This window comes from Scyliorhinus torazame, chromosome 3, assembly GCF_047496885.1.
Source record: "Scyliorhinus torazame isolate Kashiwa2021f chromosome 3, sScyTor2.1, whole genome shotgun sequence".
Lineage (NCBI taxonomy): Eukaryota > Metazoa > Chordata > Chondrichthyes > Carcharhiniformes > Scyliorhinidae > Scyliorhinus > Scyliorhinus torazame.
The window spans coordinates 63448001-63462975 of NC_092709.1; the positions used below are offsets into that span (position 1 = coordinate 63448001).

At 56.5% G+C, this 14975-nt stretch overlaps 1 protein-coding gene across 1 annotated transcript; it reads right to left on the reverse strand.

Annotated features, from left to right (window-relative positions):
- Positions 1-2231: 2231 nt before the first annotated feature.
- LOC140408482 (interleukin-8-like) lies at positions 2232-5066 on the reverse strand. The gene is made up of 4 exons (XM_072495734.1): positions 4916-5066; positions 4034-4169; positions 3818-3901; positions 2232-2979 (listed from the first exon to the last, which is right to left on the reverse strand). The coding sequence occupies exons 1-4, from the start codon at positions 4977-4979 to the stop codon at positions 2961-2963; spliced, it is 303 nt and encodes a 100-aa protein (XP_072351835.1). The 5' UTR covers positions 4980-5066; the 3' UTR covers positions 2232-2960.
- Positions 5067-14975: the final 9909 nt, after the last annotated feature.

Sequence of the window (14975 nt, forward strand, 5' to 3'; positions counted from 1 at the left end):
ATTATCTCTTCTGAGAGATGTTTTTTTTCATAGGCTGCTATGAGTCCGCTGTCTCTTAGCTAACCTTTTTTAAAAGAAACTATTTTGTTAAAGCTGGCACAAAGATCATTGCAAGGACTGGCTTAACTTTTGCTTGGTTGAGGGGTCCTATTAATTAGAATGGGTAGTCTGCTACTATTAATCAAGCAGGCTAATACTTGCTGCTACAGAAAGCCCTGTCTCCCCGAAGGAAGATATCTTGTGACAGCAAGAACTGCTGCCAAGATTGTTCATGTCGAAGCTTGACTAATAAGCACAGTCTCTGGATGCCAAAACTTTCTGGCTGCAAATTGTTAACCCATTGAGGGACCTCTGCTTTTACTACTTCATATATTTCTTGGGCTGCTCTAGATATTTTTCCTGCAGTTTGTTTATTTGCCATGTGTTCAGGTTCAAACGCCTTCTCTTTGGAATCACACTTTTTTTCTCGTATCTTGTTTTAAATATTTTTATGAGGATAAACCTCGCAAGTCCCACGTTGGGCATCAACAGTTGCCAGTTTAGGAATTCCCTGACCTGAATGATTAATCTTACACATCCATTTCTGACTAAGCAACCAGAGGAGGAAAAACTAAGGGCGAGATTCTCCACTCCCGCGCCGGTTGGGAGAATCGCCTGGGCCGCCAAAATTTCCCGGGACGCCGGTCCGACGCCCCCCCTGCGATTCTCCCAAGCGCCGTGAACGGCCCGGTCAAGTTCCGTGGGACGCAGGCCGGAGAATCGCCGGAGACACCCAAAATGGCGATTCTCTGGTACCCCCGCTATTCTCAGGCCAGGATGGGCTGAGCGGCCAGGCCAAAACGGCGGGTTCCCCCCGGCGCCGTCCACACCTGGTCGCTGCCATCGGGACCAGCGCGCGAACGCTGGGGGGAACTTGACTGTACAATAATTACCCAGGAGCTAGAAGTGGTTTTTAATTTTATCTTGGTAATTATGGATGTAGCACACCAGAACCATGCAAAGTTTGGGTTTTAAATCACATTATCTAATTCACATTGCAGGGGAATTTCCAATTGGAAGTTTGAACCACCTCGGCTATTGCCGGGCATCCCATACCCCTGGAAATCTTCGGGGCCTGTGGTGGGGGGGTGTGGGGTGGTGGGTTAATCTTGGATATGGAGTGTTGACATGAAGGTGGCTCTGAGTACCGTCACAAACTAGCTGCATATTCATGGAGTGGAATCCCTTCCTAGTCTCAGGTGAGATGGTGCTGTAGGATTGTGATTTATGCGCTCTCAAAAGCATCCGGGAGCTTGGGGAAATCGGAAAACCCCATAAAATGTCTCTCCGCTGCTTCATCGTGATGTCAAAGCCAAATAAATGAGCTAGTCCCCTGCAAAGGGAATGAATGACCTGGCATATATACCCCTTACTCATGTTTGATCACTTCAGCTTCAATTCCACCTTCCTGCATTATCTTAATAACCCTTAACTCACTGCCTGCCCGACACTCTGGCTTCCATCTTGCTCTTACTTGGCTAATGGCTGAGAATCCATTGCTTCCTGGGGTAGAGAATTCCAAAGATTCACAATCCTTTGAGTGAAGAAATGTTCTCCTTTCTGTACTAAATGACTGACCTTGTTTTAGATACCCCATTATTGATGACTATAGGCCTTAAACTCTGCGACGGCCTCCTTGAGCCTCTCCATCTTTCTCTTAAGACCTTCCTTAGAGCCCATCTTGGTGACATAACGTTTGGCCATGTGCCCAACTATATCCTTGCGACACTCCATGTCCATGTTTTGCTGCTGTGAAAACGCCTTGGGACTTTTAAAACTCTATCAAAAGTGTTATAGAATGCGAGTTGTTGTTGTAAAGGCACAGAAGTGGCAGAAGCAGCCCCCGACCAATGTTCCTTTCTGAGCAAAAGTCCCTGCTAGTATTCCGAAAAGGCGGAGGAAATTCATCCTGCTGCATTTTTAAAAAACCTACCCAGAAGCTTCAACGTTGATCAGCTCCTCACGTCGGTTTTACACCAGTGAAAGCCACCACCGGGAATGTGAATGAACAATGCAGCAAACCCATGTGTCCTGTCCCCTATAGGTCACCTGTGGACACTTCTTAAAGGTGTGTCACAGGTAAAGGTCATCTATACCTGCGGATCAATAATGGTTACAGCTATCTTTTTGTTGCTTGCTGCATTATTCAGGAAACAGGACATTCTGGCAACTTGCAAAGCAAGACAAAACAATTCCAATTTTTAAAATGTTTATTTTAAATAAATAAATCAAGACAAGATCAGCCCCAATCTTTCCATTACATATTAATAATATTATAATAAATTAAAGAGAAAAGCTTCAGATAAAGGCTGGAATTCTCCAGCCACTGCCATTCACTGTTCCCAGCAACGCACTCCCGCTCGCATAGATCTTTCCAGTGGGAAATCAAATTGACAAGCGGCAGGAGGATAGAATCCCTCCTCCAACGAACGGAATGCCACCGAGAAACACAAGACTGGGGGACCGGAGAATCCTGCCCAAATTCTTATTAGGAAAACAATCACAAATTAATAACCATTTTAATTATTAATGCAACATAACTCTTGGAACCCAGAAGTAAAATCAACCATTTTAAGAGATATCTCAATAATAAAATAGACATAAATAGCAAACACTTTCCTGACAATTTGTCATACTAAACAATACACCATTGAGTAATTACATCCTGTAACACTGCTACATAGCAGCAAGTGTTTAGAATTTGTTTGAATAACAATGAAAAGTAATTATTCCATAGCGCTGGGACCTAATTACTGAAGGAAATGTTCATGCTTCAGTGTTCCAGATGCTAAAACAGTTGAATAAACAGAAACACTTAAAGCTAAGTTCAACCTCTGGCTGTGACGAGTCTGCACCAAGCCAGGCAGGCAGATGTAAAATCCCAACTTTCTATCAGTGTTTTGAGCTTCTCTTTGGCGAGGTTAATTCATCTTCTTGGAACTATGGGAAATGAGAGAATGAAGAAATTAAGTTTATGCCATACAAGGATATTTTTGAAATACAAAATGCTTTCAAAGTATATTTGGTAGGAAATTAACTGGATATATTTACAGCATTTACTTGAAGCGGAATGAAATACTAAATAATAATATATTTAATAGAATCAGAATGTTAAACATTCAGATTGAAGATCATCCCTAAGGGGTCATGTCATCTACTAACATATTCAACATTGACTGCAGCCTCAGCCCAGCATTGTGTTGACAATCTTGTTCCACCTGGGGACTATAGTTTCATATACTCTGGTATCTCCTTTGGGTGTCCATTCCTGGAGTGTTCTTGAGCAGTTTGACTATGAGGCTATTATTTCCCACCCTGCACCTGCCTTGAGTCCATTTCAAAATCACCCGTGGTAATGGGGGCACTCACTGGATAGTGACGAGGAGCAGGAACCGTCGTGTGGACTGCGTTCCTTCACTAGGTTTGGGTCTATGTAACCAACACTGGGCGCTTTCAGCTCTCAGTTGTCTAACCCAGCACAAACCAACAATCCCTGGCATTCTCCTGGCCAGTGCTCAGTCACAAGGTGTCCTGATTCACTGAGACATTGGGGCCTAGGTTTTCAATTCACCCGTTCCACTCTGAATGATATGATGAGAAAATGAGCAAGAGTATTTTACGGAGGTTTGGTTCGAGTAAATGAAGGGAGGCCTGACTTATACCACACCTGACTGGACAGAATTAGATATTGTGATCTGACAGAAAGTGGGAAACTAAATAAAAGTACAGTGAAAAAAGAAACCGTCCTTCTCCCCACCCTACACAGATTGAAACTTACTGTTTGATCATCCTGTCAATAACTCTCTTCACCCAGCCAGCTTCAGGATGGAGACACACACGATTCGTACTTTTAAGGGTGGCACTGAAAGAAATGTAGAATGACATTTATTATTTGCCATCCACCCTCTTGTAAGAAGCTTGAACTCCTATTTAAAGCTAGAATAATTGCTGTGTTTTTTCAATACAGGAAACTGAAGAGGAATTAAACACTTACATAATTTCGACGTTCCCACAGTGAGGACCACTTGGTATAATTTCGATGTTCTCGATGTGCTTAGGGTGGATGAATTTTGAATGTGTTTTGATACACTGGCAGCGTAGGTTCATTCCTGTGTTTCCAATTGATGCAGCTGTAAATTAAACAAATGGATTGATTTCCAGATTTGCACTGGTGTTTCTCAAGTGCCCCACTTTCTCTCCTGGGACTAAACTGCTAGCTATCCTCTATAATAATTTTCCTGGCTGTACCTTTCTGATACCAAGCAGTCCAACAGGAACCTCAGCAAATCAACACCCCAAGCTGAAAGAAGGGCTTGCATTCCTGTTGTAATAATTGGTAGCACTCAAATTAATCGAAGAAAGAACAAAGTTTCAAATTTCCCCTGTGCCAAAGTTCTTTAAGTAACTTCCATCAATTTTCCAATGATTTTGACACTCACTCATTGGACTGAATTTTACCAGCCGCCAGTAGAGGAAACGGAGACAGTAGTGATTGGTGAGCTAGCAGGGAGCTGGGCCCAGCTGACAGGAGGCGCACTGTGAGGCAAATCATCTTTCTGTTCCAGTGAGCCAAGCAACCGATCTGAATAATTATGGTCCCAGCTTGGGACCAGCCGTGCAACTTGATACTTGTGTTCGGAAGCCCATGATAAAATTTATCCCATTCATCCTAATTACATATACTCCCAACTCTCCTGAAGTCTTCTGTCTAAAGAGTCAAACAAACATTGAACAATTGGCATATGTTTCAATAAATACTGATAAGAATTCCTCTTGCTATACAATGTCATCTACAATATGCAGCAGAGCCAGCAGGGAAAAGGAGCCATATAATTATAGATGCTGTATAGACGCTGTGAAACTAGAGATTGCTTACCTTGTATGGATAACACACCCAGTGCCAGGAGGGCAAGAACAACGAGAGTATCTTTGCTGTTCATTGTGCTTTACTTGTTTGGTGATTCTTTTATCTTCTTGCTGCTGCTGCCTGTGACTGAGCTGCTGAGCCTCGCACGCTGTATTTATAGCCAGAAATCTGTGACTCACTCGGTGGAGTTGGCTCATTTTGGAATTTCTCCGGATGTGTGGAATTACAACAAATGTAATCATTGATGAAACAATGTATGGTAGAATTAAACTGGAAATGTGTTCATTTGTTAATTACATCTATCAGAGCACTTCAATTAGAATTCTTACTTTCTTTCCCAAAGCCAGGTGGTCAAAATTAAATCTTAATTCCAACTAAAATGAATGGAAGGTTTTCACAGCACTTTGTAATGGACACAATGACACATTCAATGTAGGTGATATTAAAGCGAAAATTAATTTTAAAATGAACACTGTCCCTGAAGAAAACGAACAAGGCAGAAATACAGCGGGTGAAGTTAGAGGGCGCGATTCTCCACTCCCACGCCGGTTGGGAGAATCGCCTGGGCCGCCAACATTTCCGGGGACAATGGTCCGACGCCCTCCCGCGATTCTCCCAAGCGGCGGGAACGGCCCGGTCGAGTTTCGCAGGCCGGAGAATCGGCGGAGACACCCAAAATGGCGATTCTCCGGCACCCCCGCTATTCTCAGGCCAGGATGGGCCGAGCGGCCAGGCCAAAACGGCGGGTTCCCCCCGGCGCCGTCCACACCTGGTCGCTGCCGTCGGGAACAGCGCGCGAACGCTGGGGGTGGCGGCCAGCGGGGGGGCGAGGGGGGATCCTGCATCGGGGGGTACCTCAAATGTGGGGTACCTCAAATGTGTCCTCTGAAGGAGGACCTCCTTCCTTCCGCGGCCCCGCAAGATCCGTCCCCCATCTTCTTGCGGGGCGGATTTAGAGAGGACGGCAACCACGCATGCGCAGATGACGTCCGTTATGCGGCGCCGGCCGCGTCATCTATGTGGCGCCGCTTTTACGCGGGCGACAAGGCCTGGCGCGGGTAGATGACGCGGCCCCGATCCTGGCCCATTGTCAGGGCCTGAATCGGTCGGGACCAAACCGTTCCGCGCCATCGTGAACCTCGACGGCATTCACGACGGCGCGGCCACTTCGGCGTGGGAGTGGAGAATCCCGCCCAATGTTCCTCCCTAGACGTTAGTGCAGTAAAGAATTCAGAAGAAACTACTAATGAAGGGCGGTGAGATTGTGGAACCCGCTACAACAAGGAATGGTTGAAGCAAATGATTGATGCATTTCAGGGGAAACTGAGGGAGGAGGAAAAAGAGAATTGCAATGATAGGTTTAGATGGGAAAAGGCTCAACTGGAGCATAAAGACTGGCTTGGCTTGGTTGGGCTGGATGACCTGTTTCTGTGCTGTACATTCTATGTAATCCTGTGGAAGGGACAATGAGGCAGGGCAGAGATGGAGCCCCAAGCCCCATTTCAGGTGTCCTTAGATGAGACTCAACCATTCTCAGGCGTCAGGCAGGAATGTTGATGGCTCCACTCATTCCTACCTCCTGCTCTCTCCTGCATCCTACTCCTTATTCTCATGCTTTCTATCTCCTGCTTCCTGCTCTTTACTCTCTCCTACTTCCTACTTCCCACTCTTGTGCTCCCTACCTCCTGCTCTCTCCTACTCCTACCTTTCCCCTGCTTCCTGCTGTCTCCTGCTCCCTCCTGCTTCCTGCTCTCATCTGCTTCCTGCTATCAGCTGCTTCCTGCTTTCCCCAGCTTCCTGCTCTCCCCAGCTTCCTGCTCTCTCCTTCTCCCTGCTCTCTCCTTCTCTCTGCTCATTCCTGCCTCCTGCTTTCTCTTACTTCCTGCTCTCTCCTGCTTCCTGCTCTCCCCAGCTTCCTGCTCTCTCCTTCTCCCTGCTCTCTCTCCTTCTCTCTGCTCTTTCCTGCCTCCTGCTTTCTCTTACTTCCTGCTCTCTCCTGCTTCCTCCTCTCTCCTGCTTCCTGCTCTCCCCAGCTTCCTGCTCTCTCCTTCTCCCTGCTCTCTCCTTCTCTCTGCTCTTTCCTGCCTCCTGCTTTCTCTTACTTCCTGCTCTCTCCTGCTTCCTGCCTGCCGTTGCTTCCTTCTCTCTCCTGCTTTCTGTTCTTGCCAGCTTCCTTCTTCCTGCTCTCTCCTGCTCCATGCTCTCTTCTTCTCCCTGCTCTTTCCTGCTTTCTCCTGCTCCCTGCTCTCCCCTGCTTCCTACTATAGAATCAGAGAAACATAGAATTTACAGTGCAAAAGGAGGCCATTCGGCCCATCGAGTCTGTACCAGCCCTTGGAAACAGCACCCTAGCTAAGCCCACACCTGCTCCGTATCCCTGTAGCCCACTTAACCTTTTTGGACACAGTGGGCAATTTAGCATGGCCTACTCTCTCCTGGGACGTCATTCTCCGACCCCCCAGCAGGTCGGAGAATGGCCGTTGGCCGCCGTAAATCCCGCCCCCGCCGGTTACCGAAGTCTCCGAAGGGAGAAAAGTCGGCGGGGCGTTAATGGCGCCGCAGATGTCGGAGAATGGCACGGGTGTGCGCAAGGCAGCCGATTTTGGGCCTGCCGATATTCTCCCTTCCGGATGGGCCCAAGTCCCGTCGACGTGATGACCGGTCACGTCGACGCCAATCAAACCTCCTTTTCATCGGCGTGAACCTGTGCTCCAGGTTCACGCCGACCAGCGTGGAGGTGAGTGACGGCCTGGGGGGTTGGCCGCTGGGCAGGCGATGGCGTGGCCGCAGTCTGAATGTGTGGGGAGAGGTGTGTCTAGGGTTGTGTGTGTGTGTGTGTGTGCGGCGGGGGGGGGGGGTGGTTAGAGTGGGCAGGGCTCCGGGGGAGTGCCGGGAGGGGGGTCCGTGCCGGGGAGGAGGATGGTGGGTCCGTGCTGGGGGGGGGGGGGTCCGTGCCGGGGAGGATGGGGGGGGGGGGGGGGGCCCGTGCCGGGGAGGAGGATGGGGGGTCCGTGCCGGGGAGGAGGATGGGGGGGGGGGGTCCGTGCCGGGGAGGGGGATGGGGGGGTCCATGCCGGGGAGGGGGATGGGGGGGGTCCGTGCCGGGGAGGGGAATGGGGGGTTCCGTGCAGGGGAGGGGGATGGGGGTGTCCGTGCCTGGAAGGGGTATGGGGGGGGTCCGTGCCGGGGAGGAGGATGGGAGGTCCGTGCCGGGGAGGGGGATGGGGGGGTCCGTGCCGGGGAGGGGGATGGGGGGGGGTCCGCGCTGGGGAGGAGGTTGGGGGGGGGTCCGTGCCGGGGAGGAGGATGGGGGATCCATGCCGGGGAGGAGGTTGGGGGGGGGTCCGTGCCGGGGAGGGGGATGGGGGGGTCCATGCCGGGGAGGGGGATGGGGGGGGTCTGTGCCGGGCAGGAGGATGGGGGGGAGGGTCCGTGCCGGGGATGGGGGGGGGTCCGTGCCGGGGAGGGGGATGGGGGGGGTCCGTGCCGGGGAGGAGGATGGGAAGTCCGTGCCGGGGAGGGGGATGGGGGGGTCCGTGCCGGGCAGGGGGATGGGGGGGGGGGGGTTCGTGCCGGGGAGGAGGATGGCAGGTCCGTGCCGGGGAGGGGGATGGGTGGGTCCGTGCCGGGGAGGGGGATGGGGGGGGGGGTCCCTGCCGGGGAGGAGGATGGGGGGGGGGGTCCGTGCCGGGGAGGAGGATGGGAGGTCCATGCCGGGGAGGGGGATGGGGGGGCCGTGCCGGGGAGGGGGATGGGGGGTCCGTGCCGGGGAGGGGGATGGGGGGGGTGTCCGTGCCGGGGGGACGATGGGGGGGGGGGTCCATGCCAGGGAGGAGGATGGGAGGTCCCTGCCGGGGAGGGGGATGGGGGGGTCCGTGCCGGGGAGGTGGATTGGGGGTCCGTGCCGGGGAGGGGGATGGGGCCGGGCGGGTCTGTGCCGGGGAGGAGGATGGGAGATGGGGAGGGGGATGGGGGGGTCCGTGCCGGGGAGGAGGATGGGAGATGGGGAGGGGGATGGGGGGGTCCGTGCCGGGGAGGAGGATGGGAGGTCCGTGCCGGGGAGGGGGGTGGGGGTGTCCGTGCCGGTGAGGGGGATGGGGGGGGATCCGTGCCGGGGAGGAGGATGGGAGGGGGGGGTCCGTGCCGGGGAGGAGGATGGGAGGTCCGTGCTGGGGAGGGGGATGGGGGGCTCCGTGCCGGGGAGGGGGATGGGGGGTCCGTGCCGGGGAGGGGGATGGGGGGGTGGGGGGGTCTGTGCCGGGGAGGAGGATGGGAGGTCCGTGCCGGGGAGGGGGATGGGGGGTCCGTGCCGGGGAGGGGGATGGGGGGGGTGGAGGGGTCCGTGCCGGGGAGGGGGATGGGGGGTCAAGTGAGTTTGTCCACCTGGCCAGGTGCCAGCCTCCAACAGTTGGACCCATGCGGTCCATGCCATCTGGCTGGGGGGAAGGAGGGGATATGGGCAATGATGACATGTCGTCGTTCCCACCCCTCCCACCAGGCTGTCATGTTTTCCGATCATCCAGCGATGTTGGCCGCCGTGGCGGCAGCCGCTAATGTCCATGTTGCCCTGGATGAGGAGGAGGAGGAGGAGCGTGCCAGAGAGGCGGCGCAGGCTGCCGCAGAGGGGCAGGCGGCAGCCGCCCAGGCTGGAGGGACACCTGACCGACAGGACGAGGAGGGGGAGGAGGACATCGCGGCCCCACGGCAACGGAGGCACCCGAGGGCGCCCCGTGTGTACCGGCCCCGGCAGTCATACCAGGACCTCACGGACCGGGAATGCAGGAGGAGACTCCGGATGAGGCGGGAAACCGTGGCACACATCTGCCACCTGCTGGCACACCTGTCACCGCGTGGCACTGGCGGGGGACACCCTCTCCCCGTGTCCGTCAAGGTTACGGTGGCCCTGAACTTTTATGCAACGGGGTCATTCCAGGCACCGAGTGGGGACCTGTCCAGCATATCGCAGACATCGGTGCATCGGGGCAGTGACAGATGCCCTAGATGACATGGCGCACCGCTACATCCGCTTCCCTGTGGACCGGGCCAGCCAAGATGCCCGGGCTGTGGGCATCTCTGCCGTGGCCGGGTTCCCCATGGTCCAGGGCGCGATTGATGGGATGCACGTCACCGTGCGGCCACCTGCAGATAACAGGGCCGTGTTCACCAATAGGAAGGGGACGATTTCGATGAACATACAGGTGGTCTGCGACCACCGCATGATGATCCTGCACGTCTGCGCCCATTGCCCAGGCAGTGTACACGACTCATACATGTTGTCACGGTCATCCATCCCCGGCATGTACGAGGGACGCCATCCCCGGCTGAGGGGCTGGTTGCTGGGCGACAGGGGCTACCCATTGCGATCGTGGCTGATGACGCCTGTACGGAGGCCACGCAATGAGGCGGAGAACCGCTACAATGATGCCCATGTAGCGACAAGGGGAGTGATCGAGAGGTGCTTTGGCATGCTGGAGATGCATTTCAGGTGCCTGGACCTCTCTGGGGGCGCCCTCCAGTATCGGTCAGATAGGGTCGGCCGCATCATTGTGGTGTGCTGCGTCCTGCACAACATAGCCCAGCAGAGGGGCGATGTGCCGCAGGCAGAGGAGGGCGGAGTGGAGGAGCAGCAGGAAGAGGCGCATTCCTCCCCAGATGAGGGGGATGGGGGTAATGGTCAGGGCAGACGGGGTAGACACAGGCGGGTGGCTGTCCACCGTTACCGGCTGGCCCAGCGGGCACGGGACAGACTGATAGCCGCCCTCTTCACTGACTAGATGGGCGTGGGAATCGGGTAGTATGGTCACAGACCGCACACCATGGCAACAGCCGACCACCCACACCCCCCACCCATCCACCCACCCAGCACCCTCACCCCCCTCCCCAACCCCACACACCCCACCAGCATGCACACCACCCCCCCCCCCATTGCCGATCCACCTGCGGCACAACGGGCCGGGCTCACACAGTTGCGGGTGGACGCGTGTCTATTGCAGGCCATGAAGGATGATGACAACCCGCCCTGCGGTGAGCTCCTGGCTCCACATCGTTGGACTATGTCTGACCCATGGCCACAGTACCACCATCCACCCGGACCATCCCTGCATGCGGCTGTGACACTGCAGCGCACGGTCCCGTCCTCTGCCCGGGGGATGTTGATGGCGGCCCATGGGGAAGGGGGCAGACTCACCTGGGACTGAGGTAAGACCACCCCTCACACACACACTTGCGCTCAACGTACATGACACCCCCGCACACTTTGGACAGAGCACAAAGGCAGCTTCTGTAGGTGTAACATTGACTTTAATAACCAAACGAGTTCATGCACGTGCCCTAGCCCCTAAAACTCATCTGTGCCCTGCACCCGTGCCAACTTACTCAGTGTCTAATTGTTTGGCCTTACGGGCCCTTTGACTACGTCTACGTGGTTCCCCAGACGGTACAGCAGACCTGGAGGTGGACTCCTGTGATTCCTGCCCTCTGACACTGGATCCCTTTGGCGGCCGTTTCCTGGGGCGTCCTGGCCTAGATGGGCCAGGCTGCGGCCCGGGCGACTGGGATGGCGAGCTGCCAGCCTGTCCTGCCCGTTGCCCACCCGATGCACCTGGGACGGAAGGGGGGGAGTCCGAGGTGTCGCGGAGTTCCAGGACCTCCCCTACAGGGGGAGCCGGGACGGACCACACCACCTCCTCCTCCCTCGGGGTGCCCGATGGCCCCCAGGCCTCTACATGGGTGGGGGATGCGAACGGACTGGCCATCCGACGCCCCCCCCGGCATCTAGCGCTGCCAGTCCTGGAGGCCCGTGCTGGTATCGACAGGGGTCTGCAGGTTTGCAGCCATGGAGCCCAGGGGGTTGGCAAACCCTGTCTGCGACAGTGCGACGCCGGCTCGCACATGGCCACTGGCGCCGATGCCCTCAGCGATGGCCTGCTAAGACTGGGCCATGGCCTGCAGAGACTGGGCCATGGCCTGCTGAGACTGGGCCATGGCCTGCAGCGACTGGGCTATGGCGTTGAGCGCCTCTGCCATCTGGCGCTGTCACTGGCTCATGGCCTCCTGTGAGAGGGCAGCCATGTCCTGGGCCACAGACGCCGCCTGCACGGAAAGCCCCAGGCCTCGCAAACCGTTCCCCATCTCTGACACCGTCGCACCCTTTGCCTCCACCGCGGACGCCACCCGTGCGGTGTCAGCCTGGGTGGCACGCATGACCGGCACCACTCCCAGCTCCTGGACGCGGGTGGACTCCTCCACCTGCGACTGCAGCCGCCGCAAGCCGGCCGTCACCCTCTTCGCTCGTCTCCGGGTCGGTGGTTGCATCAGATCGATGTGTGGGTGTGGAAACTCCAGGAACCCGGGATCCATCTGGGCGGCAGATGTTCGCTTGGGCTGGGCTGCCCTCCGACCGCCCGGCCCCTCTGCTGCTCCTACCTCCACCTGCTGTACCGGGACGGCTGTGTTGTGCGCACCAGTGAATGTAGCAGACGCCTCATCACTAAAGTGCCCAACCGAGGTGAGTGTTTCTGCGATGGTGGAGGGTGTTGGTGACAGCAGTGGCATTGTGTCGTGCTCTTCGTCCCACTCTGAGTCCATGGCACTTTGGGGTGGGGGTTCATCTCCACCCATCCACTCTGAGTCACTGTCCGGTATTTCGTCTTCCTGGGTAGTGCTGTCCCGGGTAGGGGTGTCCTGGGCAGTGCTGTCCCGGGTAGTGGTGTCCTGGGTAGTGGTGTCCTGGGTAGTGGTGTCCTGGGTAGTGGTGTCCTGGCTCGGATGTGACGGGGGCCTGTGGCTGCCCCCCTCGTCGCTGGGTGGTCGCTCCCTCACGTGACGGGGGTGTCGTCTCCCTGTTGCTCCAGGTCTCTCCGTCTCCCGTGGTGTGCGAGGGGCATCCTGCGGGGTCGCTTGCTGGAGGGTCCGGGTCTCTCTGCCTCCCGTGGCCTCCGAGGGGCATCCTGCGGGCGTCGCATGCTGGAGGGTCCGGGTCTCTCTGTCTCCCGTGGCCTCCGAGGGGCATCCTGCGGGCGTCGCATGCTGGAGGGTCCGGGTCTCTCTGTCTCCCGTGGCCTCCGAGGGGCATCCTGTGGGCGTCGCATGCTGGAGGGTCCGGGTCTCTCTGTCTCCCGTGGCCTCCGAGGGGCATCCTGCGGGCGTCGCATGCTGGAGGGTCCGGGTCTCTCTGTCTCCCGTGGCCTCCGAGGGGCATCCTGCGGGCGGTCTGCATCTGCAGGGATGGGTGCCTGGACGTTTGGTCCTGCGATACGCAATGAAGCATGCATGGTTAGACACGCAGGCAGTGATCAGGTGATATCGGGGAGGGGGATATAGGGGAGGGGGGATATGGGGACGGGCTGTCGGTGGCTCACTCGCTAGTACGCCCCCGACCTCTGCATCAGCAACCTCCCGGTCGTCAGGTTCGCCAGCCAGTTTCAGGGCCCTTTCCTCGTGTTCGGTCAGTGGCCTCTCATCAGCGGGGCCTCCTCCAGTCCTCACATGCTCCCTATTGTTGTGTGCGCGCTTCTCCTGTGGGGGGGGGGTGGTGGCAGGGGTAAAAGGCAACACTGTTAGGCAGGTATATGAATGCACGCCATCGGTTGCACGCGCATTGCAGAGGTTAAGGTTAGGGCTGGATTCACTTGGGGATATGGGGGATGTGGGGGAGGGGATATGGGGGAGGGGGGATATGGGGGATATGGGGGAGTGGGATATGGGGGAGGGGGGATATGGGGGAGGGGGATATGGAGAGGGGGATATGGGGGATACGGGGGAGGGGGGATATGGGGGATATGGGGGATAGGGGATATGGGGGAGGGGGGATATGGGGAGGGGGGATCTGGGGGAGGGGGGATATGGGGGAGGGGGGATATGGGGGATGGGGATATGGGGGAGGGGGGATATGGGGGATATGGGGAGGGGGATATGGGGGAGGGGGGATATGGGGGATATGGGGGAGGGGGGATATGGGGAGGGGGGATATGGGGGAGGGGGGATATGGGGGAGGGGGATGTGGGGGATATGGGGGAGGGGGGATATGGGGGATATGGGGGAGGGGGGGATATGGGTGATATGGGGGAGGGGGGATATGGGGGAGGGGGGATATGGGGGAGGGGGATATGGGGGAGGGGGGATATGGGGAGGGGGGACATGGGGAGGGGGGATATGGGTGAGGCTCACCCTGCCTGCTCTGACGAGGTCGTTCACCTTCTTGTGGCACTAGGTGCCTGTCCGTGGTGTCAGGGCCGCAGCGGTGACGGCCTCTGCCACCTCCCTCCACAGCCGCCGGCTGTGGCATGGGGCAACTCTGCGGCCGTGCCCGGGATACAGGGCGTCCCTCCTCTGCTCCACCGCGTCCAGGAGCGCCTCCACATCCCGTGACTCGAACCTTGGGGCTGAGCGGCGGCCAGCGATCCAGTCGGGTGTTCCGGTCGGGTGTTCCGGTCGGGTGGGGGGGAGCAGCGCGGCCTTATGAGCCGTCACGCTGTGCGGCGCGTATGACGCTGCACGGCGTGAACCACGTGCGCAAGCGCGGATCCCGTTACGTCGCTGCTAGACCATTTCGGGGCGAAGACTTTCGACCCAATTTTCCGACGTGACGCAAGTCGGATTTGCGCCGTTTTTTGCGCCGATAACGGAGAATTTTGCCCGAGATGAGGGAGGTTTTGAGTGTGCTGGTGGAGGAGGCGGTTTCCCCGGTGAGGACGGAGGTGGCGAGCGCAGTGGCGGAGGTGCGAGAGCAAGGGGAGGCGCTGAAGGAAGTGGAGGAGACGTTATTGCAGCACGGTGATCAACTTGCCTCGATGGGGAAGGAGATGCGGAAGGTGATGGGCACTAACAAGGATCTGCGAAGAAAAATGGAAGACCTGGAAAATAGATCCAGGCGATAGTATAGTCTGTTAGTTATCTTTCCATGTGTTTGTTAATAAATCATCATTCTAGTTAAACAACTAGATGTTCTGTGTACCTCATTACAACGGCGGGATCACAGAACACAACAGGCAGGACGATGAAGTCAAGGCCAGGATGAGGTCAGCCATGATCGAGTAGCAGAGCAGACTCGATGTGCCAAATGGCCTAA